The 27,822-nt window shown below is 39.8% G+C and overlaps 4 protein-coding genes across 5 annotated transcripts; 2 read left to right on the forward strand and 2 right to left on the reverse strand.

Annotated features, from left to right (window-relative positions):
• Nucleotides 1-149: 149 nt before the first annotated feature.
• On the forward strand, nucleotides 150-7,234 carry aldh9a1b (aldehyde dehydrogenase 9 family, member A1b). Its single transcript, XM_081598356.1, has 12 exons — nucleotides 150-277; nucleotides 447-665; nucleotides 1,358-1,503; nucleotides 1,584-1,713; nucleotides 2,323-2,457; nucleotides 3,107-3,303; nucleotides 3,772-3,912; nucleotides 4,021-4,213; nucleotides 4,288-4,371; nucleotides 5,178-5,319; nucleotides 5,554-5,666; nucleotides 6,641-7,234. The coding sequence occupies exons 2-12, from the start codon at nucleotides 485-487 to the stop codon at nucleotides 6,733-6,735; spliced, it is 1,557 nt and encodes a 518-aa protein (XP_081454482.1). The 5' UTR covers nucleotides 150-277; nucleotides 447-484; the 3' UTR covers nucleotides 6,736-7,234.
• On the reverse strand, nucleotides 6,882-11,312 carry zte38 (zebrafish testis-expressed 38). Of its 2 annotated transcripts, none has more exons than XM_008433200.3 (12): nucleotides 11,022-11,312; nucleotides 10,372-10,516; nucleotides 10,144-10,207; nucleotides 10,012-10,048; nucleotides 9,902-9,922; nucleotides 9,774-9,800; nucleotides 9,633-9,700; nucleotides 9,388-9,536; nucleotides 8,161-8,381; nucleotides 8,005-8,038; nucleotides 7,862-7,902; nucleotides 6,882-7,286 (listed from the first exon to the last, which is right to left on the reverse strand). In XM_008433200.3, the coding sequence occupies exons 1-12, from the start codon at nucleotides 11,070-11,072 to the stop codon at nucleotides 7,242-7,244; spliced, it is 903 nt and encodes a 300-aa protein (XP_008431422.1). In that variant the 5' UTR covers nucleotides 11,073-11,312; the 3' UTR covers nucleotides 6,882-7,241. The 2 variants fall into 2 exon arrangements, with proteins under 2 accessions (XP_008431422.1, XP_008431421.1); XM_008433199.3 differs by having other exon boundaries at nucleotides 6,882-7,289; nucleotides 11,022-11,311.
• Nucleotides 11,313-11,861: 549 nt separating this feature from the next.
• On the reverse strand, nucleotides 11,862-14,795 carry prdx1 (peroxiredoxin 1). The gene is made up of 6 exons (XM_008433197.3): nucleotides 14,661-14,795; nucleotides 13,269-13,385; nucleotides 12,981-13,134; nucleotides 12,776-12,898; nucleotides 12,426-12,556; nucleotides 11,862-12,308 (listed from the first exon to the last, which is right to left on the reverse strand). Exons 2-6 carry the CDS (start codon nucleotides 13,372-13,374, stop codon nucleotides 12,226-12,228), a joined length of 597 nt encoding a protein of 198 aa, XP_008431419.1. The 5' UTR covers nucleotides 13,375-13,385; nucleotides 14,661-14,795; the 3' UTR covers nucleotides 11,862-12,225.
• Nucleotides 14,796-19,189: 4,394 nt separating this feature from the next.
• Nucleotides 19,190-25,994, forward strand: LOC103479004 (histone-binding protein N1/N2). Its single transcript, XM_008433196.2, has 13 exons — nucleotides 19,190-19,639; nucleotides 19,788-19,898; nucleotides 21,092-21,172; nucleotides 21,281-21,390; nucleotides 21,470-21,706; nucleotides 22,568-22,638; nucleotides 22,709-22,785; nucleotides 22,858-22,931; nucleotides 23,296-23,484; nucleotides 23,566-23,720; nucleotides 24,365-24,436; nucleotides 24,803-24,880; nucleotides 25,568-25,994. The coding sequence occupies exons 2-13, from the start codon at nucleotides 19,798-19,800 to the stop codon at nucleotides 25,709-25,711; spliced, it is 1,389 nt and encodes a 462-aa protein (XP_008431418.1). The 5' UTR covers nucleotides 19,190-19,639; nucleotides 19,788-19,797; the 3' UTR covers nucleotides 25,712-25,994.
• Nucleotides 25,995-27,822: the final 1,828 nt, after the last annotated feature.

Genomic DNA, 27,822 nt, shown 5'->3' on the forward strand with positions numbered 1-27,822 from the left:
GGGGGAGGAGAGTATTAGGTACATAAAATTGTTTTATACTATCTAAATTATGTAGTTGTACTTTTTATTCACTGGAAAGAAGATGTACATGCCACTCACAATATGCCGACATACGAGCCTGACGCACTCGCAGCATCTATCTGCGTCCGTCGCTGTTCAGGAGCGTCAGTTTGCTCCACCTCCCGTAAACCTCTGCACAACTGGCGAAGTGTTAACTTAACACTTTAAGTAGAAACTTTAATCTCTACCTCAACATTTAATGTGACGTTTTCTGTTTGTAAGTGCACTAACGAGCCGAAGTTCTCGTCTAAAACAGCACATATTACCACTGGATGAACTGTTCGCGATTGATATTTACTTTTCACATGTTGCTGTAGAAGGACGTTTTTGCATGGTTTTAACCCGTATGTTTTTTTGTATCTTTTTTTTTTTTTTTTTTTTTACAGTCTCTGCTGAAAGTAGAATTAAAAGGGACGGTGTAAGTATGCTTCGGAGACTTCTGGCGTTCCCGTCGCGGCCTAAAACAGCTCCGACTGTATCTGCCGTCGTAAGGTGCTTGTCTTCGGGTTCGGTGGACATCACCGTCCCGCTGAACTTCTGGGCTGGACGGAGAAGGACCAGCCAAGAAAACCGCGACAAGGAAAACGTTTACGAACCAGCCACGGGTAAGTCACACACCTGACCCCGTTTCCTAACTGCTGGACTTTGGTCATTGTTGTGTGAAGATTATTGTCAGATGATCCAATCTTTAGCAACGTCAGTTTGCAACTTGAAAATCCAAAATGCTAGATTAGTTTTATAGCAAACTAAAATTTTACTTAGGTACAACACAAATAAAAACACCAGTAGTTTAACGAGCTTGGTCAAACAGTAAAAAAACAACTTGAATTTGTGCAGTCACTATATTAGGTCACATATTAGTCACATTGTATTAGGACTATAACAGTCAATGTAAAATCAATAATAAAGAAACTGAAACTGACAAAAACAATTGGTGTTGACCTTGGTCAAACACATAAAAAAAACCCCTGCAAATTCTTTCAAATGGTTCTTAAAGTACAATTAGGAATTCCAAATATAATGTAAAATAAATAATAAAGCTCAAAATCGCTCAGAGCACAAAACAGAATTAGACTGAAAAGACCTGCCCTTATGGATCAGGCACATTGTCACCAATACCCGATGTAGATATCGAAAAATCCGATACGGATGTTAATATCGGACTGAAGCATCGTTAGTGAACTCATTTTCTATTTCTACTCTAAAAGGAGAGTCGATACTTTTACAAGGCGGTGCATATAAATGGCTTACAATTCATTTGATGTTTTGAATGGCCTGTTTCTTTTTTCCACTCCAGGCCGTGTCTTGTGTCATTTGGAGCCATGCGGCAGAGAGGAAGTAGATGAGGCCGTGAAGGCTGCTAAATCAGCCTTTGGTCCCTGGAGCAAAATGTCCGGGATGGAGCGGGCGAGGATCATGATAGAAGCTGCCCATTTTATAGAGGTGTGTTTAAAATTTTTGTTGATCCCGTCGTTTCTACACCAAAACAGCTTGAAGCGTTTTCACCCAGGTGTCATTCACAGAGCAGGAGAGAGGAGATCGCTGAAATGGAGGTGGTCAACAATGGGAAGTCCATCACAGAGGCCCGACTGGACGTGGACTCTGCCAGACTGTGTATAGAATACTACGCCGGACTGGCCAGCACTCTTGCAGGTTGGTGCAAACTGCGCATGAAAGACTGTTTTGCTTATTTCTTTTTTTTTTTCTTCTTTTTTTTTACACACTGTCTAAAAATGGGTTCTTAGCACAGTGATGTATTGGGTGTATAGAACTGCTAAGAAAAATGCAAAGATCAGCAAAGCTGGTTTGCAGAAGGACAAAGAAATTGAGAAGATTAGGTTAGGTTAGAAAAAAAGAATGATGTCATGATTTTATAATGGGAAAATCGCAGAATTTCCCCATCATAAAATCCATCTGGAAAAAAAAATCAACATGTTGCATATGGCCATAACAAGCCTGCTTAAAAAAAATAATATCTGGTGCCATAGGCAAAAATGTTTTTGCACATTCCAAGTTTTGGGCACAGTGTGTTAATTAAGTACCCACATTTTATTTTACAATTTTATCCATAATTCATAGGAGGTTCTGGTATTAGTGAGAAACACTTTTCATGAGTTGAATTTCAGGGATAGATATTTATCATAAATTACTCATATATTACTTGAACCTGTTTTTAATAATTGAAGTGTTTATCAATTATGAATCTCTTACATACCACCGTAATTTTCTCCTTTTTGTTTTTTTGTATTCCTTTCTGCCAAGGACAGCATGTTCAGTTGCCGGGGGGATCCTTCGCCTACACCCGCAGGGAGCCTCTGGGAGTGTGTGTGGGCATCGGCGCCTGGAATTATCCCTTCCAGATCGCTGCCTGGAAGTCTGCTCCAGCCCTGGCCTGTGGTACGGGAATTTCTACTGGAAGCTAGAAAGATATTTTGCTCCAAATTAATCGCAACATATGCCAAGTTAGCTGAAGAAAAAGTTTAGCTAAGCTACACCTAAGCGCAGTTGGAGCTGTGTTAAAGCTACCAGATTACACGGAGGATTGCTTTGCAGCAGCTTTTGAAAGAGGATATTTGCGGTGTGTCGGCCCTCTTATGACCAAAATATTTATAAGTACAATCTGAGAGGATAAAGGAAAAAGAAAAAATCATATTAAAGCCATCTGCTCTGACTTGGTTAAGAGTTACAAATGTTGTCTTAATGGACCGTTTTCCAGTCAGAATTTGAACATGTGAATGAGAGTGGTTATTTCATTAATGCAGCCATTATAAAATATACTTCATGCGAACAAAGGCAAAAGGAGAAAATAAACACATAATCCACATGCTAATATGTGAATGATGTCATGACCTGTATTTTATATTTTTTTTACTTTTAACGCAGAAAAAGGACAATAAATACACATTTCGAGTTGGAGATCAGTTTGTAAGGAACTACGAACACGAACCAATTCATTTTGACCTGGCTGGATGACCGAACACTGCTGTGACTGGAGAAGTCAGATGATTTAGGCGTCAGTTGTTCTGCTTCCTGTCCTCCGACACAGGGAACTCGATGGTGTTCAAGCCGTCCCCAATCACACCAGTAACATCAGTGCTACTGGCAGAGATCTACGCTGAGGCTGGAGCTCCAGAGGGGCTGTTCAACGTGGTGCAGGGTGGACAGGAAACTGGCAGCTTACTGTGTCACCACCCCGATGTCGATAAGGTGTCCTTCACTGGAAGTGTGCCCACCGGACAGAAGGTGAGTGCTTCTAGTGACAACATTTAATTCAGAGGTAGTATTATGTAAAATTGACTTTTTTTTTACCTTTACATCATGTTATGAAGTTATTCCCTCATCAAAAACATACCTGGAGTGTTGCTTTAATCTCCCTTGGCAACCATTCAGTTGTGCAAAACTGACCTAGCCTCGACTTGAAGGATCAGTGTTGTTATCCTTCAGACTAGCCAACAACAATTAGCAAATACCTGCGCTTCTGGCTTGTTGAAACATAATGTAAACCTTAAAAAAGTAAATTTTACACAATACTGCCCCTTTAAATTACAAAATGAATAGCACTTTCATAACAACTTAAGGTGATACTGTTATTGATTGTGCTATAAAGTGGCACTATGTGGCTGAGAGACGCATGATACTGCCCCTTTAATTGTGAAATTTCAATAAACAGAATGAACAGAGGGTATTCTTGAATGTGGCGTTAACTTTCAGATCATGGAAATGGCATCGAAGGGGATCAAACCGGTGACTTTGGAGCTCGGAGGCAAATCTCCCCTCATCATATTTAAGGACAGCGATCTGGAGAACGCTGTGAAAGGAGCGCTCATGGCCAACTTCCTGTCTCAAGGACAGGTAGAGAGAGAATCCCACACTTTCACCTCTTTGTAGCTCAGAAGCCCAGTTGCTCGGTAAACGCGGCTGGTTTCTGTTTGCATGGTTGACTGAGCGTGTAACTCACAGGTGTGCAGCAACGGCACCAGGGTGTACGTGCAGAAGGACGTCCTGGCCGAGTTTGTGGAGGAGGTGGTGAAAAGAACCCAGGCGATAGCAATAGGAGACCCTCTGCTGGAGAGCACCAGAATGGGAGCGCTGGTCAGCCGGCCACATCTGGACAAAGTGCTGTCCTTTGTCGAACAGGCGAAAAAAGAGGCAAGTCCCTTAAAACGTTCCTCAAAAGTCCGTGTTGCAAGACTCTGATGTGTGTTGTGATGCTCTGCTGTCAGGGAGCCACGGTGCTGTGTGGAGGAGAACGTTTTGTCCCATCGGACCCCAAACTTAAAAGTGGATACTACATGACTCCATGTGTCCTAAGTAAGCCTCTCACTCTGATATTTTTCTTAATGAATTCAAAACGGCAAGAAAAACCAACCAAGCTATACTATATCCAGCAGGGGGTGACAAAAACCATAAAAAAACTCAACTTTCTTGCAGAATCAATTCAAGAATATTAATCATTTAATGTTTGTTAAAGCTGGTGTATGTAACTTTTCTAAATTAAAAAAAAATATATATATATATAATTTTTTCAAAATTTTTTTAAAACTGTCACTTTCCCATGTGATGGTATTACATAGGACAGATAATCTCCAAAAAACAAACAAACTCAAAAACAACCAGAGCCGGGAGGAGGGTCTTAATGCTGTCAGTCAACCTTGGGTATGCGCTGCATACTGTGCTAATGGCGGAGAAACAACTTACTGTCCCAGGAAAACCGTTTATCCGCCGTCACTGGTAGTCATGCGAACTAGCCTGAGTGGTCAGCAGGCTCTGCTGGAGGGGAGAAGCTGTAGTGGAGCAGGAAGAAGGGTCAGGCTGATTGACAGCACTAAGACCCGCCTCCTGGCTCTGATTGGTTGTTTCTAACTGAGCTGTTTTATTTCTTTAGTTAGCAGGAACTTAATTTTTTTTGTCTCATGACAATAGTGACAGTTTTAACAAATATGTAAAAAAATATATATACTTTTTATAAAGGTTACATACCCCAGTTTTAACAAAACATAACGTCCTTTAATATTGTGTTTAGGCTTTGATTGTATTATCATATAAAGTATTTAGATCACCATGATTTATAGAAATTGTCTAAATAAAGTTGTTTACCGTCCTTTACCTTCCTGCAGGCGACTGCACAGACGACATGATGTGTGTGAGAGATGAAATCTTCGGTCCTGTCATGTCTGTGCTGTCCTTCGAAACAGAACAGGAGGTTCTGCAGAGAGCCAACAACACAACATTGGGTCTGGCTGCAGGCGTCTTTACAAGGTCAGCGTGCGATTGACGGGGGGAAAAATTATATATATATATATATATATATATATATATATATATATATATATATATATATATATATACACATACATACAAAAACAAAACAGAGAAGAGAAGTATCAGGAAAACCGACGTCACATAGTCACCGTTTCAGTTTCTATTCATGTCGTTTTGGACGCCTAAACATTTTTATTTATTCTTTTTATCGTACTTTGTTGCGTGACCCAGGGATGTGACCCGAGCCCATCGTGTGGTGGAACAGCTCAAGGCCGGTTCCTGTTTCATCAACAACTACAACATCACTCCTGTGGAGGTTCCATTCGGAGGCTTCAAAATGTCAGGTGCAGTCAGAACGAGTGTTTTCTAAGGGACCAGGGGCCCAACGTCATGTACAAATTACAACATTGTGTCTGTTTTTTTTTTTTGTTGTTTTTTTTTTTTACGTCTTCCTTACAGAAACTATCACCGGTCTTTGCTTTAAAATCAAAATGTGCAAAAGGTGCAACTACACACTGCAAAAACAGAAAATCTTATCAAGTAATTTTGGTTTAGTTTCTAGTGCAACTTTCTCAGTTCTGTCTTCTTTCAGGTGTGTTAACTTACAAGTAACTTTTCAACAAGACAAAGGAGCTTGTCTTATATCAATAATTCCCTAACATTGATGAAAAAGTATTTGTTGTAAGTGAAATAAAATGCCATGGGGAAAAAAATTCACGTTTTAAGCTAAAATGTTTTGTGCCACTGACATTTTATTTAACTTATAACTAATACTTTGACATCAATATTAAGGAATTATTGTCTTAAAACAAACAAACTTTATTGTTTTAAGACAATAAAAGTTATTTGTAAGTTAGTTTAATTTCAACTGCACTAAGGTATTTGCCCTTGAAACTAGACCAACAATCTTGCCAAGCTTTTTTATTGTTGCAGTGTAAAATGAAGTTTACAACAGCTTTTCCAAATAAAAAGCTGTGAAATGTTTATTTGTATCCAGTGGTTATTTTGTACAATCATCTTTTAATACATACATCTTCATGATGTAGTCTGTTAGTCTACCATATAAAAATGCACTGAAATTTGTTTGCAACTTGACAAATATGAAATTTCAAACAATATCAGCACTTTTAAATCCTACGGAGGACAATTGGAGCCACTAATCCTCCTCTGACTAATTACTATTCTGAACTTTTGTTGTCAGAATTCTGAAATTAAAGTCATAATTGTTCCTTTTTAATTTTTTTTTCCAGTGGTCCTAATCTTGTAAAGTCTTGTGTTCCTCCCCATTCTCAGCATTTCGTACCCTTACATCCACCAGGTATCGGGCGGGAGAACGGCCAGGTGACCGTGGAGTTCTACTCCCAGCTCAAGACCGTGTTTGTGGAGATGGGAGACGTGGACAGCCTGTTTTAGAGAGCCGACCGGAGGAAGCAACCTGAGCCAGAGACTGAAGGAGGTGCAGAGGACCGGACTGGACCGGACCAAACCGGCCATCAGCCATCACTCAAGAGGGAGAAAAAAAAAAAAATCAAATATGAATACAGACAAACAAGCCTTGATTGATGAGAATCATGTCGTTTAATATAAATCTTCAAGATTTACATGTTTCCAACACCACAAACGTATACTAAATAATAATAAATACCACCACATTTTACAAACTCTTACCATAAACACTACAATCGAGCTTTATTTCTCTGTTCTCCTCTCAGTCCAAATTTTTTTTAACCAACTTCAAATCAGAAGAAATTGAACACATTTCTAACTTCTATGTAATAAGCCGCCTTTAAAAACAAATTTCATACCAAAAATGTGTAACAATGAATTGTTTGTTTCTTTCATACACAGCTGACTGTAACTTGAACAATGTTTGTAAATGTCACACTAATAAACTGGTAGTGCTGTGCTGGTCTCCCGGCCTAATTTCTCCTCTTCTTTCTCGCCACAGATTTCGGAGCAGCTTTCTTCTAACCGACAGACAGAAAAATTACAAAGTTTTACACCTTACAGTGCAGTATGCAACGTTTATGAAAAAATATACTTTTTAAACAGTTTTGTAAAAACTATCACTATGTCGTGACAGTATGCTATAACATGAATAATCTGTGAAAAAAATCAAATCGAGCTCCTCTGCCTTCTTCCACTCCTATCTAGAAACAACCAATCAGAGCCAGGAGGCGGGGCTTAGCACTCTCAATCACACTGATCACTCCCCCCACCTACTCTGGTTTTCCTGTAAGGGTAAGTTGCTTTTCTGTCATTAACACATTGAGCAGTGAGTACATCAGTTGATTGACGGCACTGAGCCCCTCCTCCTGGCTTTGATTGGTTGTTTTTGATCTAGAAATGGCAACAGTAGCTCATGGAGGAGATCAATCTTTTCACAGATTATCAGTCTCAACACGCTGACAGTTTTAACAAATTTGTAAAAAAACAAATAAATTTTTTATAAAGTCATATACTGCAGGTTTAATCATAACTCAAGTGAAGCTCTGAATATTAGGTTTTGCTTCTGAAGCCTCTCCATGTCATGTTGTACCTTAGTCAGTGGCCTGCTGGGTTTCTTGAACTGCGCAGACTCTGTTTAAAATAAAGTTAGCACACTTTATTTTAGAACGTTCAAAAAATGTCAAAAATACAAGAAAATTGTTGAAATGACTTTATTTAGACAGAAACACCTACCGTCTTCAGAAGGAGGATCTTCAACGCCTTTTCTCTGAAGAGGATTATGTAAAAACAGCAAAGGAAACACAACCAAAATAAAAAAAGTTTATTTTAAAAAATGACAGGAAGTAAATAATGAATGATGGACCAGCAGAGTCTCCGGTCTAAACCCACCTTGATTGCCTCTTTCCTCAGGGAAACCCGCACAGGTTCCTTCAGATAGTTTCCTTCCTGCAGTTTTTTCACGTGGCCTTGCTCCACAGACACTCGGACCCTCAGGGAGTGGTAGGTTGTGTGCACTTGGCCCACTTTGAAGTGCACTGGAACCCCTTGAAACCACAGCCGGTCGTGCACCCCCTCCTGGAAGCCTGGTGGTTGGTAGTCTGCAGGGGTAACTTTAAGAAGCGAAGCAAATGAAGTCAGAAAGCGAATAACTTCCATCTACTGGTGTGCTTGGGTTGTGCTTAGAAAGGACAAGAACTAGTCAAAGTAACAGAAATGAAAAGAGTTGCTTTATGGCCTGCTTTTCTGTCCAACATGAGCTGCATATTTCCTGTGACCGTACTATTACGCAATTTGATATTTCAAAAATGAATTTGCTTAATGGAAACACATAGTTGTTTTTCAATAAAACGTTTTGGTGCAGGGATGAGGTCTGTGTTTTTGTTTTTTTGGCCTTATCAAAATTGGTTTATTTCATAAAATTGCAAAACTACAAAACTCTCCCTCTACTTCAAACTGTCGCGTCTGGCTTTACTCAACTCCTGAGAGCAGCTCAGCGTCCAGTAACCATCTAATGTTTTACATAGTTACATAGCATAAATATCTATATAAAAGCCTTATTCCGAAGGCGTGGTGGCTTTTATTTTGCCGTCGCAGTGCGCCGCGATCAATTACACGTAGAGAAAACCCTGCCATATTAATGACGATACATGGTGAATCAATAGAAAAAAGAAAAACGTCAAACTTTTCAAAGAACCACAGATTTTTTTTTCTTCTATTTTTAGGTTTACAATTTTTTCTTTATGGGATGTTGATACTTATGGAACATTACATAGAAAAATAGCTTACAGGCTCCAACATACTGACAAGAAAATTTTATCTAAGAAAAATATTACATGTACCTTTAGTGTCATTCTGTTGTATAAATTCAGTGAGATTATTTAATCAGAAAACTGAACTATTATTACAGCTGGATTAAAAAAAAAAAAAAGTTGATTCTCTCCCATGTGTAGCCAAAGTTACTAAGAGCCATTGTTGAAGGTCCAGGAAGCCACTCGCAGCTCCAGAACTGCAGGTTGAAGACCCGTGGTTAACACAAGGGGCAGCCGTTATTTCTCCATGTCTTCAGCAGCATTCTGCTTTAGGAGTTAATCACACTGAAACGGTTCGGCGTCTTACCGTCATCGTAGTAGTAGAGCTTCATGGTGAGGTAGACATTGCTGGGGAGGGCGTCCAGGTTCTGCAGCAGCAGGAAGAGCTTCCTGATGAGCAGCACAGAGGCTCTCTTGGTGTCCTCCAGTGCCACCTGCATCCCCATCGCATTGTTCCTGAGGTTTCATGAAGGATTTACCAACCTTTTATTGAAGTCAGCTCATAAACGGCACGTATTTATTTATTTACTACAACAGGAAACCCATCCCCACCTGACTATGTCCATTTCTGGTCCCTTTTCAGTGTATCTGAAGTTGAACTGGTAGGACTCGATGATGCACTGCAAGTTAAACAATGCAAACTTAATGTTTCTGATTGACACATCACATTATTAAGTGTGTTATACAACTTACGTTACGGTCCTTTGGATCAGTGTAAACCTAGATTTTGCCCCGCACCCAAAAAAATGGAAATTGTTAACATTTTACGCCAACTATCACGTCAAATCTACATATTGCTTCAGTAATTACAAGGTACTCACCCCAATGCATATAATCTGGAGCTGTTATAAGAAAACGTGGAACAATAATAATAAAAAAGGGGAAGAAATTGGCTGTTTTAATTCTAAAGGTAGTAGAGGACAGGACTTACATACTGTTTCTCTAATGCGTCAAAACAGCCCATCATCCTAAAGAAACCATACGCAAGGACAAAAATGTAATTATCATTGGGAGAGATAACGACAGCTTTCTTTCAGATCTACCTATTTAAAACGAAATTTACCATTTCACAATTTTGTTGGCGCCGGGAGTGTTGCTGTTCTCACGCAAAACCTTGATGCACAAATCTAGTAAGACAGACATCTATTTTTAGAGTATAAGATATCAAAACATTTGTTTCCAACACATTGCTGTAAGATAACGTTATAATTTGAGGTCATTGCAGGGAGTCCGTAAAGAAGGCAAATTATGGGGAGATTTTCTGGAATTTTCTGCACTGCATCTTGCTCACCTTCAAGATACCTGGATCGGTAGGCACACTCTGGAAAAATCCCTCTCAGGTAGGTGATGGAAGAGACTGCGATGGCCATCATCCTCTTGACAAAGACCAGAGACTCTTGTTTGGTTTTTAAGTCATTGATGAATAATCCGGTCCACTTGAAAAGTGAACAAAGAAAAAGAAAAAAAGCCGTGGATATGAAATACAGGTGCACCTCTGCAAATTAGAATATCAGCAACAAAAATCACAAATTTCAATAAAACTAGGTGTTAAATATCCTGCTTTTGGTGTAAAATAATCTAGTGGAGGTTTAAAGAGTCTAGGTAATTGTAGTTTTTAAAGTGCAGCAGATTAAAGATGCTCAAGGTAGAGAAGAAAATAGGTGTATTTGCCCGTTACCTTCGACTTTATTTTATTTTTTACTTTGAGAAACTAGATAAAGGCTTGAGTATATATTTCTGTGTCTACTGAATGTAAATAGTATATAAATTCGTGTCCTCATTTATTGAAGTAAACTTCGACAAGCTAATAATGGGTGTGTTCTCTATCTTATGAACAAATAATGACGTCAGTTACATTCGATATGCCATTCACTAACGCATTTTGAGCAAACAAAGACATATTTTCGGTGTTAGCTTGTATGGAATGTGTCGTTTCCAAACCTCAGTAGTTTCCTCTTTGTTTCCTCTCAGACGCATTTTCCCAGACGCCATTTTTACCCCTTCTTCCTGCGTCTAACCGTGGTTAGCCGAGTCACTTCCAACGGTTAAATTAGCTAGCGAAGACGCCGAAAAAGCTAAAAAATATATGTAAATATATCCAAAAAAACAACGATTTTCTTCTTTCGAAGTTAGTGTGATGTCTCGAATTTTGAGTACGCTCTAAGACGAAATTTTGTAACCAAGCCCGCAGCTCTTCCAGTCAACTAACGATAAGCTTTAATTAGCAATTTTCCCGCCGTAGACGAGAAAAGACACTATGATAAAATGGTCACAAATTCACATTTACCGTCATAACTATTTTTATTTTATTTTTTTATCTGAACTCGGGAGTGACGGGTTAAAGATTTTAATTTCAAACAAAAAAAATCTAATTTAACTTAGAGCAAAATAGGTGAAAATTCTGAATTTACTGTAAAATTTTAACCTGCATTGTTCCAACAAGACAATTCTCTTATGCAAGTCTTGAATGGATTAAGTCAACATTAAACTTCTGCGGTAGCCCTACCAAAGAAATACAACATATTTTTTAATTCTAATCCTGTAAATGTTCATTAGAATTTTTCTTCCTAATCAATCCAAACAGGAGAATACCAGTATTTCAAATATATATCTGTGTGTTCATCCTTATGTATAAATATAAATAATTGCGTTTGATTCATCTTTACAAATTATTGTATACAGAGAAAATTCAAATGCCTACTTAATTTTACAATTTATTTAAATTCGAGGGTTTTCAGAAATTGTGACAGTTTTGTTGATGAACATGAAAACATCACCATATAAGTGAAACACATAATTTATTCAGGTGAAATAAGAATTTTGTTCAGAGTATAGAAAAAACAAAACAAAAACAGGGCCACATTTTGAGCACAGATGGGCTCGCCTTTGCTCCAATGAAAACGTTTGTGAGCTCCTTTGTATGTACCACTAATGATCGACTGCTCAGTTACCTGTCAAAAACTGACTACAGTATAAAATAGCTACCACAGCATAATTACTGTCCTTTGGTCCTAGGGCCACAGTTTACACAGACATAGTACACACACTTTATGATGACGACATAGCTCTGACTCAAACATTATTGGACGTGCTATCACAAAATGAAATCTGCTAGAGCAGGCAGCAGACTGTGGTCTTGAGTTTATTACTGCTTGGAGAAGAAATCTTTGCTTTTCTGCACGTCTGGCTTGATGGTGTCACTTCCTGGTTTCCAGCCAGCTGGACAGACTGAACAGATAAACAAGTAATGAGCCCAGGCAGATAGATTAAAGATAAAAGAGGTTCCAGAAAGGAAGCGTGTACAATTTCAAAAGAAAGTGGCAAAAACAGAAGCAACACACCAACCTTCTCCATGTTTGTCTGTGAACTGAAATGCTTGAACCAAACGCAAGGTCTCCTCAACGGAGCGTCCAACTGGGAGGTCGTTGATGGTGATCTGTCTCAGGATACCCTTGTCATCAATGATGAACAGACCCCTAGAATACAGGAAATGTATATGAATCGTGTGGATTTTAGGATCAATTCACAACAAATTACAACAAATGCCACATCAGGTTCAATGAAACTGGTTCGATTAAAAATCAGCCAAAAGTAAAGCAGGCGAAAGCTGGGAAGTCAATTGTGACCTTTAGTAATCGGAAAGCATTTTGAGATTGGTGCATAGACCAGAGGGCAAAACCTAACATCTGCCCCACCTGTAGGCGATGCCTTCATCCTCCTTCAGGACACCGTAGTCTGTGGAGATGGTGCGCCGCGTGTCAGACACAAGTGGGATCTTCATGGCACCCAGACCGCCCTGTTTACGTGGTGTGTTTGTCCTTAAAACGACAAAACAGGAAATTTTTAAGCACTCACGATACATAGTCGTCGAGAATGCAAAAACAAAGGATTGTTGAATACCATGCAAAATGGGAGAAGTGAGAGTCTACAGAGGCAGCGATGACTTCGCAGCCAATCTTCCTAAACTCCTCAGCAGCGTCGCTAAAAGCGATGATCTCGGTGGGACACACGAACGTGAAGTCCAGCGGATAAAAGAAGAAGACGACATACTTTCCTGTGCAGAGAGGAAATAAGACAAGATTATTTTTGTACCTCTAAGCAGGGAGTGGGGGAATAAATTCAGATGTCAATAGGAAGAGTCTGTTAAAAAAATAAAAACCATTTCCTGCAGCGAAGGAAAGATCTTACCTCTATAATCTGACAGCTTCAGGTCCTGGAACTGTCCATCTGGCATCACCGCTTTAGCCAAGAAGTCTGGGGCCAGTTTTCCAATCTTTGCGTTGCCTGCAGCCATCTTCAGTCAGACTGAGAAGGAAATGGCAGAGTGTCACACACACCCTCTCTGAAAACTTACAGCTGCCTATTGTTTATTTTATAAAAGGAATGTCTAATATAAATATGAGCCCACTTGCGCAACTCATGCAATAAAAATAATTTTTGTTTACAATTTAAGTCTGGGAAATTGTTCACATGGCTACACTAATGTTAAATATTTTTATTTCATTACATTTTTCAGGGTTCCACTTCATACACATTTTCAATACAGTTCCAGATGAAAAATTATTTATGTTCTCAAAGATTAAAAAAAAAAAAAAAAAACATTTCAAATAGTATTCAAAGTTTTTTTTTCTTGTTCACTTTCAACTATAAACAAAATCCTACTTGATTATTTTACTGAGGTTAGACAGAATCTGTAAAGCATGAGTGGAGGAAATGCTGATAATACAAAGCAATACATCCTGTTTCTTGCTCCGTATTTCTTCTACATGTGAAAAATAATTAAATTAAATTCCAGACTTTTCTGCTTGTTGAACACAACGACAGTTATTTGCAAATGTTCATGTCAGCCATTCTCACACCTGACTTTAGGTACCTCATTACATTTCCCTTTGGGGTTAATTAAGTATTTTTTAATTTGAACTCAATTTAATGTGCGAAAAATGCTAACAGATTTGAGAAATCTAAATGTATATTGACATAATTATATTGCGCAGCATCAAATCTGATCATTCACCGAGAGCCAAAAGCCTCAGACAAGGTAATTGCGCATAATATCTTACAATAAATTACTCGGGCTGTTATGCACAGAAAGCAGCAGTCAGTTGGGATCTTTCGAAACATATCCCATGACCACTTCTCTTCTTTCACAGGTGTTTCCGTATATGAATAAATAAAACTTATTTTTTCCCATCGTGCTTTCGTCGACGAGCGCGTGGCGCTTATGAAAAACAACCCTTTACGAACAGAAATGTAGGTATTTACCTGGTTAACGGAAGTACATTCAAAAATGACTAAAAAGAAAACCCGATTTCAGATAAATACTTCAATGTCGGACAGAAAATACTGATTAAGCCAACTCTTGTCACACTGGATTTACAGACGACCGTCCCGTTTTCTGATTTTAAAAAAAGAGGAAAACACTTGTTGAATGCTTCAAAAACACGAATGAGAACGCCCTGATCTTTAAGCCCCGCGAATTGGAAGTTTAAAACAAAAAACACTACTCCAAAACAACACATATATAGAGAAAAGTTGTCATTTTCTTTTCTTTCTTTTCTTTCTTTTTTTTTAAACACCTACCTTTTGTAAAATTTCTCCTCGCATCCACAACCGTAGAGTGCAGCGGCTGGCTTTGTCGACTGGATTTATATACCTTCACCAAAATCTCGCGATACTTTTACCAAACAACGAGACGCATCTCCTCAGTTCACTTCTCCAGTCCTGACCACGCCACAATGTAGCATGACTTTGCACTTTCCAAACCTCCCCCTTTCTGGGAATGTAAGTTACTCGAAGGAAAACGTCGAGGAAACCTTCAGAAGAAGTGTTAAATAACCGTTTTATGCAATTTGTCTATTCTTACGAGTCGCTTTCGAAAATATATTTATTGACATAATTATCCAAAACATAAGACGTATTTTTTTTTCGAGGTTCATTCTTCCGCAAAGAAACCAGGAAAGGGTCTTTGAGTCAAGAGGTTGGTTGCCACGTAACTCAACCCAATTCAGAGTACATCCTTATCACCATGAACCAGCAATAAAAACAATCTGTATTTTATGGTATATACCTTCATTGAATTTCCTTCAAAATCTGCACTTCATACAAAAGATCTTGTTTGAGTTCACAAAGCAGCCATGTTTCATATGAGACAAAAACTAGGCTATTTAACACAGAGTAACAGATTATGTTTAATCCTGTCAAAGTAAGGCCTAAGAACTTACTAGCACCGTAAGTGGATGCGAGGAGAAATTCCATATGTAAATTGTGTTCTTTTTTTTAAGTCATTTTTTTCTAGTATCACCTCTTAAGTTGAGAAAAAGAGAATAATGGGGTTCGCATATTTAAGAGAGACTTTCATTTTGTGTGACGTAATTCTGCAATTGAAATGTTTCAAAAAAGAAGATAGAAGTTAAACGTAAAATAGATTATGGAATTAATTCTGCGTCAAAACAGGTAATGCGATTGCCTATTATATAACTAAATGCCACATGCAAAACCATTATTGCCTATTATCATACTACATATATTAGGCTACATTACATAGACAACAGTGACATGAAATGTGTGTTCGGAAGAGTCAAAGATAAACTTTTAATCCTTAGAGTTTGCTCCAGCTGTTAAACATGAAAAAAAAAATACTTAGATGAAACTTCCTCCTTTCTTTAAACTTGTGTTGCAACATTGTGTGCTTTTAATCAGTTCGCTTCAAAAGGGATTTTTCTCTCTCATTTCCTCTTCACATGCCGCTGATTTGTTTACTCAGTGAATAAGCGGAGGGACGCCTCACATCTTTGTCTGCACACTTTTCACAATGGAGGCAGTTTCTGGTGGTTAGTGAAAACGGAAGTTAAACTAACAACTGGCTGTCTGGTTATGACATGTGTCGCATCAATTTCTTTATTTGGCTTGGCAAGATATTAACCTGGTTTCAAACTGTTTGTCAAATAGGTGTGGATTTTATAGAACCCTGGATAAAAACATGAGCAAAAATCCTGCTGACGTGTGTTTGAGAGCTGTGCTTCTTAATCAATATTCTATATACCAGGATAACAAAAGTGGAACCTCTGAGGTATTGCATATTGCACTGTATTTTGCATAATCTCTCGTGATTTAACAGTATGTAGTTGAAGATTTTACTAAGTCATTTTATAAACCGCAAACTAAACTGACTATTTACGTTCTTCTGCATGTTTGTTCTGTCCCCTACATGGCTTGTGACAAACCTCACCTTATGACCTTTTAACTGTATTCAGTTCAGTGGCTGTATTCTTGCCACTGAACTGGCATTAAGACTTAAGGAACTCAATTACACATGAAGAGCAAGAACACATATATTTTTAAAAAAGGCAGAAATTCAAAACAAAATAGTTTTTTGTAGTCTTGACTCATATCAATCTGTTTTACCTAAGGAAACAGGAGTTTTTCAAAGCTTAAGCAGCCTCCTCGCCTTCCTCCATCGTCTTTGTCATAGATTGTATTTGCACACCGTTGCCATAGGAGACATCTCATCAAGGGCCAGATAAGAGGGTCGGCACATAATAACCTCCTTTTAGATGCACCATTGTAGGCTCAGGATCAAACACTGTCCTGTGTTCATCTCCCGTCTCACAATATCCCCGTAATTAGTGAATACGCTCAACGGCTGATTCTGAAGCTGCTGGATGTTTGAAGGGCCCCTCAGGGGCCCATTGTCTTGGTTTCAATGAGCCCTCAGGAATAACAACAAAGTTGCATCAGAGATACGGTGGGGGACTGTAAAACTGCTAGAAATGTGATGAGTCTCTTCCACCAGACGTAAACACAGTGATGACAGTGATATCACTGCTATGTAGCTGTGACGTGTTTTTCTTCATCAACAAAAGGTTTGCAGTCATATAAAAATTAGAACACCATTAAATGTTCAGTTTTTTACTGAGAAATGTAACCAACAAAACATCTTTCAAAGAGGCAGTATCATGTATTTCCAAGGCCATTTTATAGCACAATCAAGTAAATACGTTACCTTCATTTGTTATAAAAACACTATCGCATATGACTTTAAAAAATTTTACTTTGCAATGCAACGCCTTGAAATCGGGCTTCTGTCTCTTTAAAAACTGCTCCTCTTTCTGAAACTCTGCCTTCAGCCATCACAACATGGCTCCTCTATTAACCCTGCAACACTGTTCACTGCAGTTCCACCAGGTGTTTGCTAATTTCTGCTGACTAGTCTGAAGGAGTCGGGTGGGCAGAGTTGTGGGAAAGGGTTGCTCTGTGAGACAGAAGCTTGGAAAGTGCAGCAGAGAGGAGAAGGTGGCTCTAGGTCCACTCAAGCGTTTTGAGCAACTGAATGGTTTCCACGGGAGATTAAAGGATTCTCAACCTCTGGCAGTCCTTGGTGGATTCTCTGCTATGTTTTGGGCCATTGTCATGTTTCTGAGCCCAACTCTGCTTCTGTTTTATTGTATTATTTTTGTTTGTTTTACAGATGGTTTCACGTTTTGCTCAAGCACTCTCTGAAACATAGAACTCACGTTGGATTCAATGGAAGTGAGTTGTCAAAGAATCCCTAAACCAGGATTCTTACAGCTGTGATTCACTGTTGGTTTGTTGTTTGATTTCTCTCCTCTATTCTTGGGTACACATGAATCAGCTGGGGACTCATCTATCTAAAGGACGTTGCTCCAGAACTCTTGACCTTTGTCTATTTTCTCTCTGGCAAACCTGGGTCTGACCTTCATGTTTTCTTGGACAGCGGACTGTCCAGTCCCTTTCTGGTTGTACAGGCAGGCACTTTCAGATCAACAGGAACAAGAGCCTGTTTTAGGTTCTGTGACGATATTTCTCGGAGACTTCATTCGGCACATTGCATTCTGCTTCCAGGGTGAACTTGCTTGGACAATCAGACCTGGGCTTGTTGGCAACTATTTCAAATGTCCTTCACATTTAAACTATTTTCGGAACAACATAAGGTCTCCTTTTGAAATTTTTAGATCTGTAGCCAGCCACAAGCTTCTGCCACCACCATCTTCCTGAAACTCTTACCATCTCTTTTGAGCTCACTGTGACACCGCAGTGCTGTGAGGCTAATGGCCCAAACCAAGATGGGTTCTTGATGAGCTGTTTGGTCTGAGGGTTGATTGTTCTCTCTGTGATACAGAAGGTTCTCTCTGGATACTCCCGTTTTCTGTCACAGTCTGAAAACAATTTTGTCGTTTGGAATTTCTACATATAAATAACAACTTAAAAATTTATGATTATTTATTGTCAGGTGTGTCTGTGTTTCCCTTTGATGGGCTGGTGACCTGTCCAAGCTGTATCATGCCCATGGCAAACTAGACCTTGCGACCTTTAAAAGTATCTTGTGGGGATGGAAAACAAATGGATGGATTATTTCACAATATATCCACATGTGCAATATAGTACATCATTGTCCCTACAGAGGACAGACTGATGAATGAGAGGCTGACTGAGAGAGGCCAGGCTGAGACTTGTTCTGACACAGTGGAGGCAAGAAAGTCAGCAGGAGAAACTCAGAGGGGATCTGTCAGTCACAGCAGGGTACAACAGAGCAGAAACACAAACAGGCACCTGCTAATAATACAGCAGCAGCACAGACATACACACATAGATGCTGCACCACTTCCTCTTTTGTTCGTTCGCTTAATAAATCTAAATAGGTTTCATGTTTTATACAAAATTTAGGTCACGCATGAAGTTAAATCTGTTGGATCCTGGTTATATTTGGACTTCTTTTGATGCTTTAGGTATGCTGACTTATGCAGAAGGATACTTAATATTATATATTTAAAAAGCTTGCAGTGTAAAAAAAAAAGCAATAGAGGAACTCTATAGATGTTTGTTTTTAAGAAAAGGGCAATTTTTGAATATTTGTAGTTTATTAAGATATAATCTACATGACCTGATAAGAACCTGATCTGTATAATTTACACTTAAGATCTTTAAAGCAGAGGTCAATATTGATTTTATTCTACGTGCCATATAAGATAAAGACATTTTGAATATTCTTTTACCTTTGATTTTATGGCTTATTGCTGTTTCAGGGTCAGTTTTTGCAATAATGAACATTTATAAAATGCTCATCTCACCTCCTCACAGGATGCTTGCCGTTGGCTGGCATATTAATCTATATCAGAACTCCTCACTGGTTCCTATTTGTATTTGGTAACCAACAGTATCTCCTTTGTGGTGCATTTGTTCACACAAGACATTTCCCCCCAATTTTGCCCTTAAACTCCAATCGTTTTATAGTATTTCTTGTATTTCAAGAAATTCTCATAAGACTCATCTGTGAACACCGCCGTTTTAGATTAAATAAAACATATGAAAGAGTTTCCTTTTACTCAAGCGGTCGATGAAAAATAAAAACAACATACTGTGATTCAGAACAAATGTGTCTGTACCTTTAAGAATTCTCCCGCGTTTGTCTACGACACCGGAAAGAGCGAGCCCATTTCGCGCTAAATTGAAACAACAGATCAGTTCAGTAGTCCACGCGAGGAGCAACTCACACGTCACATCTCCTGAACCCCTCGCTGCCAGTGTTACTCTTCAACAAGGTCTGCTGTTTCTTAGGGCTCTTCAAAATCTTTTTTATTTAAGTTTACCAGAGTAAATATGCAAATTATTATTTAATTGCAAGAAAAATACTTTTTTGTTTGTTTGTTTTTTACTCAAGTGACCACTTGCTTTGGTTTCTCTGTCCAGTGAAGCCAAGATGGAGGAGGCCAACAAGCTCGTCGGGACTGGCAAGAAGTACCTGGTGACGGGGAAGGTGGTGGAGGCAGTGAGCGCCCTGCAGGAGGCCTGCGGGATGCTGTGAGTCCACTGGCAGACTAAAAACTTTATCAATTAGTATTTTATTTATATATATATATATCTTTAGAAAGGTTACAAATAATTTCTTCATTTTGTATCTCGAAAAATTGTCTATTTTTTATGTATTTCAAACAGGCTATTTTTTGGTTGTCTAAAATTCTGGACTTAAACATCCTCTCCTTTGTGCCAGTTTCCTTCGGGTGTCCTGCGTTATCCTAATAATAGAAATGAGTTGATGCGGCCCAAACAGTGTTGTCCGCATTTCCGCAGTTCACTTTCACGACTGTTTCAATGGTTCATTTTAATTATAGTGGAAATTGACACTTATAAATGTTCTCAAAGAAAATGTTTGCTCCCCATTTTTCAGGAGCTATAACCCTCCACCTTTTCCTCACTGACTTTTAGAAACGTAGCCTTAAGGCTAAAAAGTGAGACACAACCTCGAGATCTGAACTCGGCAAAAAACAAACGAACAACAAAAAAAACGTCGACTTCAAATTTATTCAGAACTCTTCACTTTACCATCAAAACTGCGTTTTAAAGGGACAAACAATTGAGTTCCAAATGCTTGGAGCGAAAGCGTGTAGAAATCCTGACTGAGTAAAGTTTTTTTTTTTTTTTTTCATGTCTATCCATTTACTGCATCTTCAGTCTCAGTGTTATGTGTCAAACAAATTGGTCCAATTTTGTCACCAGGAAAATGCAATTATTCGAATGATAACCCAGCTGGGAACTAGAGCTGAATGTAAGCTGACAATAGCCAAACATTTTATTTTTCTGTGTTTTGACAGTAGCCAATCTATGGCAGAATAGAGGACCGACTCACTGCCTGTACAAAATTAACAAAAACATTTGGGTCCTTCCAGCTGCAATAAAATATATTACTGCATATTTCAATGCAATTACATGTCCATTCTGTGTAATACCTATATGAACAATAGATCTAGTCACTTTTCACATCATGGCCTTTGTACAAAAAAACATAGATTTTTAAAAATTCCCAGATTTTCTGTTTTGTATTTAATTTTATTTTATCTGGTAAAATTTATTTTACTTTATTTAGTAAAAGGGGCAATTTTTTTTCTCCTAGCAACGTTTTGCAGAAGTGCATTTTGAAACGGAATATTTCGGTGCAAGTAATCAGATGGTGTAACTTGGTGATAATATTGACAGGAGAAAAATAATAATTTCAGAGCTAAGAAGTACGGAGACACGGCGGATGAGTGCGGGGAGGCGTTCTACTGGTGTGGGAAAGCACTGCTGGATTTGGCACGGTGGGTTTCAAATCACTAAACTAGCTTTAACTGTGGCAGTAATTTTTTTAGAGCGCTGCTTGACGGCGCTTCAAGTCTGTAGATGTGAACGACGGGATGTGATTACAGGATGGAGAACTCTGTCCTGGGGAACGCTCTGGAAGGAGTCCCAGAGGAGGAGGAGGAAGAGGAGGAAAAGCCCAAAGACTCCAACGTTGAGAGCGTAGAGAACGCTGATGGTGAGGGGGCGGGGCTAACTACTTCAAATCCCACTGGGAGCTGGCTTTAACGCTTAATGCTCCTCTGTCGCATTGTTAGAAAAGTCCAGAGACGAGCTGAGGGTTCAGGTGTACGACGCCATGGCGGAGAAGAAAACCAATGACTCTGAGAAGCAGAGCGAGGCGACGGAGGAGAGCACGACTGAAGGCTCGGAGGCTACACCGAAGGAGGAGGAAGAGGACGGCGAGGATGAATCACCAGCTGAGGAGAAGGAGGGAGAATCTGAAGCAGCTGCTGAACAGGAAGAATCTACAGATAAGCCAGAAGAAGCTGGAGGTGAACTTCTGATTTATCCAGACTGTAGAGATGTTTCTGTTACAAATGGGCACAAAACATTTCAGATGTCAATATTGGCAGAAAAAGGATGCAATTTCACTGAAAGAATGTCTTAGAATTCTGAGAACATTTTTTTTTATTTTGATTCTCAGAAAATTACTACTTATTTCTCCTAATATGACCAAATTCTTGTAATATGACTTTATTGTTGTAATTAAAAATGGAAAAAAAAAATCTTAGCTTGACCCCGATATTCCATTGCAGCGTTGTCCTGAATTCGAACTCCGTAAAAATAAATGGCTGTAAAACACGCTAGTCTAACAAGATGGCCGCCTTTGGTGTGGCGACATCACTCTGGCCTACGGAAACCCGAGGAGTTAATAGTTGGGAGGGGAAAAGACAAAATTGTGATATATAAACATTTTTTTCCTTTCAAACATTAAATCTTCAAAAACCAGAAATTCAATTAATTGTTCAAATGAATTGCTTGTAGTTTAATTTCTACAGTAAAGCATCAGTAGCTGCATTTCCACTAAAAGTGGCTCAGAACTTTCCCGACATTCTGCAAATGTAAGGCAAAAAAACAGACACAATTTCACAATTGCAGTTTCCCATCAAATAAGGCGATTAAAATCCCACGTGAATAAATGTGTTGATGTGATGAGTCAGACCAGGTCACTTCCTGTCATCTTCTTCATTTCCACCAGTAGCAACATCCAGTTATCGATCGTGTAACTTGCACGAAAAAAGTGTTTCAATAAAGCAAATTTATTTGCACAATTACAATTTGCGCAATTTTTGCACTTAATGGAAACGAGCGGTTCAGCTGCATGCCCTCATAACCACGCCGTCCCTCCGTAGGCGACGAGGACGATGAAGAGAGGGAGGCTGAAGCGGAGGAGCTTGGTGAAGGGGAGCCCACTGCTGACAAGGTACTGACCGCACACTCGCCTTCAGATGGGAAGCGTGACATCGGCTCACTGTGCTGTGGCCTTCCTCCAGGACAGTGAAGATGAGGAGGTGGGGAACCTGCAGCTGGCCTGGGAGATGCTGGAAGTGGCCAAAGTGATCTACAGAAGGTAGAGCTGCAGCGACGCCTGCAGGATCCAGACGCCTGCTGGGATCTGACCTCATGTTTCCGTCTGACTCAGGAAGGAGGAGAAGGACGACCAGCTGATGGCGGCGCAGACCCACCTGAAGCTGGGAGAGGTTTCTGTCGAGTCGGGTACAGAGCTTAGCCAAGAGACTCACTTTTTCAACACACCGTTACATTTTCAGGGTGTTTGCTGGGAGGCCATATTGTCACTTTCCTAAAATAATGGCCTGGGACAATTTTTTATTTTTTTTAGGCTTAGGCCATTATTTTAGGAAGGTGACAATATGTAACTAAGAGGAAAATTGTATATGTAAGGGGTGTCCAGAGTGTGGCCCCGGGGTCATTTGTGGCCCTTGGACTGATTTTGTGCGGCCGCCGACTGCAGTTATATAAATCCAGCCTGTCCATTTTTATTTTTTCTTAAATCAAGCCATAATCATAAAGTCAATTCCAGGGCCACACACATATTACTCATATTTAATCTGCGTGTCAGGAAACTACAACCAGGCACTCGAGGACTTCCAGGAGTGTCTGAAGCTCCAGCTGAAGCACCTGGACCCGGACAGCCGCCTGCTGGCAGAGACCCACTACCAGCTGGGGGTCGCCCACAGCCTGAACCTCCAGTACGCCCTGGCCATCCAGGCCCTGAACAGCTCCATCTCGGTCATCAAGAAGAGGCTGGGTGAGGCGCCGCCCACCTGCCACCACAGCAGATCACCACACGGAGAGCTGACCTGTTAGTCTGACGTTGTTGACCTTTCAGAGAAACTGCAGGAGATGATGGACAAAGCTGAGGGTCCAGAGGCTCTGGAAGACGAGAGGAAGGAGATGGAGGAGCTGAAGGCTCTGCTCCCAGAGATCCAGGAGAAGGTGGAGGACGCCACTGAAGGGATGAAGAGCAGCGCTGAGGCGGCTCAGGTGAGCTGGGAAAGAACAAACTGCTTATTCTGTGTTTTTCTTTTTAGTGCAGGGCGTCTGCATCCTGAGTCTTAAATTTGTGTGTCTAAAATTACATTAAATTCACCAGAAAAATAACAAGTTAGCCTTAAATACATTTATCACGGGTATTACATTTTGTTCCAGAATTATTTCATCTTATATTCTATGCTCTTTTTTTCTTATGGCGTTCAGTTATGCAAAACTTTGATTCGCATGCAAACGTCTTTACTGCGTTCTGTGATTAGAGGCACTTGTGGCTACTGCAAACATGCTACTAATACACAATTGAAGGCTAGCTAGCGTGAAGCTGGCCAGCTTTTTTACATCTATCATGGGTAAGTGCACATTTCTAACCAGTTCTCAGGTCAACACATACGATTTATTTGCGATGCATATTTTAAATTCCATTCCTGGCCTTACAAAGTCTGTGAGTTGGTGAAACCCTGCAGAAGTTCTTTGAAAGAAAGAAATAACCTACCAAGATGTTGCTTATATTCTGAATACTTGATTATTTGGACCAATCCACAGATGTATAAGTCTCCTGTTTGCATTCTTATTGCTGACAGATGCTCCACGGCTCCTGTTCTGAGTTTTTTGTTTGTTTGCTTTGTTCCCACCTGTAGGACGGAGCCTCCAGTTCCTCTGCTTTGCCTGATTCTACCGTCAGCCCTGCTGACCCTTCGTCCAGTCCGGCAGTAAGTCTGCTCCTGAAATAACATGGATGAAACATTCACGCTGGGAAACAAGATATTTGAAGCTTTTGATTTCTTAAACACTCACTTCCTGTCACTGCGAAAAGGTCTGATGTGGGCCAGGCATTAAAACCCAAACAAAATACAGAGGAGGTTCCTGAAATGACTAAAACTCTCCCCATCGGTCAAACATTGTGGAATGTCCCCCAGATGGCCAGCAGGGGGAGTGTTATGATCTAACTTTAACTTGAACTAGTTCGGGTTCATTTCTCATTTGTCAGAAGCAAAGTTAAAGGTTTCGGTTGCGTCTCTTACTGCCTAAGTTTGTGTTGTTTTCCCCAACGGCTTTTTGTCTCATTTTCCAACCAGCTGCAAAGCACCAACAGCACCAGTGAACATCCCCCCACAGTCCCAGTGTCTGATATCTCCCACCTGGTCAGAAAGAAGGTGAGCGCTTGGACGTTTGACGGTGACGCTGGTGTAGGTCGAGGATCTCAGTTTCCTTTAAAGGAATTCTATCCAAAAGTTCAGATCGAACTAGAACATGAGTTTCGGGTTACTCCAAGGAATAATGCAAATTCAAACATGCAGTTAATGATGATGGTACTCAGTGAAGTTATAAATTGCCTTTTTATGATTTTTTTTTTTGTAAACCTCTTGCTGCCTAAATTTGTGTATTTATTTTTTAAAGCATTTTCTTGCCGTCAGGTGGATATTAAATTAAGCAGATTAACATATTTAGCACAATATGTAACATTTAGACATTGGCTCATTCTTTGGCTGCATCACAGTAGTTTGATCTCCAGCAACAGGCTACACAATGTTTTCCACAGACCTACTGAAGAGATCCAGGGTTTGTGACCAGTGGTGATGACCTGGTAGACTTGGTTCCTTTGGGGACGGAAGTTGCAACATTTGTTAAATTTTTTTCTATTGGTGTGGTTTTCTTTCAAACTGCCCTGTATCAAATGCCCCAAGAACACCTGACGGAAACACTGAGCGCAACTTAGCGTTTCACAAACTTTAAACAAACTTTCTTTGTGGTCTTTGGTAAAAGACCACAAGCTATTTCTTTATATATTACCCAGAATGCCCTGTGCTATGGTGGCCTAATTTTTCTGTGCTTCCTTTCAGAGGAAACCAGAAAGTCCGGTAAAGGAAGCCGAAGTGAAGAGGGTGAAGCAGGACGACGACGACCAGGAGCCCCACACCAACAGGATCCATAAAGCTAACGGAGATTCTGCCAAACACGTCGAAAACATGGAGGTGGCAAAGTGACGAGTCTTTAGGCCTCCTTCCACTTTCCTTGATGCTCACTGTCCAAGAATATGAAGTACACTCTGCTCAGGGGACGCATCTCTGAAGTTCAGAACTCCGATGTTCAGGTTTGGCTGCATAAAGACCACAGAACCTGGAGCCTCCTCACTCGTTGCATTTTAAGTCGGTGAAGTCAGACCGGTTCATTCTCCTGGACAGCTCTCACACCGTGTTGCTGCTGTTGTAAATATGTTTTTCTAAACCTTTTTGTAACCTGTAAAGTTAATAAAGACTGTTGGATGAACTTTCTTGCTAATGATCGGATTTGACTCGGGTGTGTTGAAACAGACGTCTGCTTCAAAAGACATGACACCTGGCATGTTAAAGGTAAACTGGTCGAAAGAACTTGAATTCATTCTTTACAAATCCTAATTATAGCATTTTATGCTGTAATTGGCAATAAAATGCCAATTCTAGCTATTTATCGCCTTAACAAGCAATAAAATGCTAGCTATTAATGCAATGTTTTTTGTGTGTGTGTAGATTTTATCTCGCACCTGAGGCTGAGTTGGTTGCGCTTTTGAACCGTTGACCGGCTCGAGTGCACTTTGGTTCCGTACTCTGAAAATGGGCCCACATAGTTCCGAATAATGTGGTTTGAGTGAAGGTGAAATTCAGAAGTTCAAAACCAGGCGTCGCGAAGCCATATGTTTGGCTCACGCCTGGTTTGTTCGTTATACACCTAGCCTAGCTGAGGCCTACCTCGCTTCCAGCACAGTCTGGGCTTTCTCCCCTTGGCGCGGATTGTCTCCAGTGGATTTCTGAGCAGCCCAATCAGTGAACAGCAAAAGTAGTAAACAATTACGTTGATTTTCTGAGCTGTTTTAGGATTGTAGTCTGCCTGTAGTTTTAGCTTTGACAGCAGATTAAATGAACCAAGCCAATTTACAGCAGGACACAAATGTCTGAAACCTTCACAGAACTGGAACCACAATAAGATTCAACTTTAGTAGGTGGATTTTATTGGAGGCTTCAAAGTAGAAGGGGCTGAATACGCACTTACGCCAGACCAGTTTTTTTTTCTGTTTGTAAAAACATGAAAATCATCCCCTAACATTTTATAATTAGGGTTGCACTACTAGGTGTTGGGTCTGCTAAAGCACAGTGAAATACATTGAACCCCAAGATAAATTTACATTTTTGTTTTACTGACGCAGCCTGAGTAATTAAAAGGGGCCAAGAACTCCAGGATTAGAGCTAAGATTTATGGCCTGAGCTGAACTCAGGCAAAAAATGATTTGCTAGATGTTTGGGCTCTGGGGAACGTTAACAAGCCTACAATACATCCAGCACAGAAAAGCCAAAAGAGAACGTGCGATGTAGAGTAAAAACAGCACTGCCCTGCTCTTATCACACATCCCAGAAGATGCACACTGGACTCACCCTGAGGCGGAAACAAAATGGAGCTAGAAGATGTAAAAACCAAAGCCAAAAACAGGAAGTTACACTGCTTACACAAATTATAGTCTATAAATGAAAGCAAAAAAGTCTTAAGCCATCAGGTTTACTTTGGACTTGGGCTTATAGTTCATGTTAATTAGTTGGGATGGATTGATGCCTATGGGCTTGTGTTGGATTTATAAGGCCTGATCTAAACTCCAGCTAAGATCACCTAAATTTATAACCATAATCTGAGCTAAAAATGAGCTCAATTACCTACAACAGTCAATCTGGAGCCTTTCAGACCAGACAGGACGCGTCTCTGAAAACAGTTAGCTGGAAAAACATAAACAACTCCAGCAACAAATCCTAATCTATTTTAAATGACAGTCAACCTTAAAATGATAGAGAAAAACAAATATCTCACTTGTTTTTGTATATTTCAGTACATTTCCTAAAGTTTCCAACCTATAGAAAACATTAGCTCTAGTGTCTTCTTGGAGCACTTTTATTTCGTAGAAAGGCATTAAAGAAAGCGAAAACATTTCATTCTGCAAAGTTGAGCTAAAAACAACCCTGTAGTCTCACAACAAAAAAAAAAAAAGGCAGCGTTTCTTTTTTTTTTTTTTCCTTTTACAACTGGCCTAGACAAAGTAAAGAGGCTTGGAGATGAAACACCACAGTAGTCAAAA

Source organism: Poecilia reticulata, chromosome 17 (genome assembly GCF_904066995.2).
Source record: "Poecilia reticulata chromosome 17, P_reticulata-male-v2, whole genome shotgun sequence".
NCBI lineage: Eukaryota > Metazoa > Chordata > Actinopteri > Cyprinodontiformes > Poeciliidae > Poecilia > Poecilia reticulata.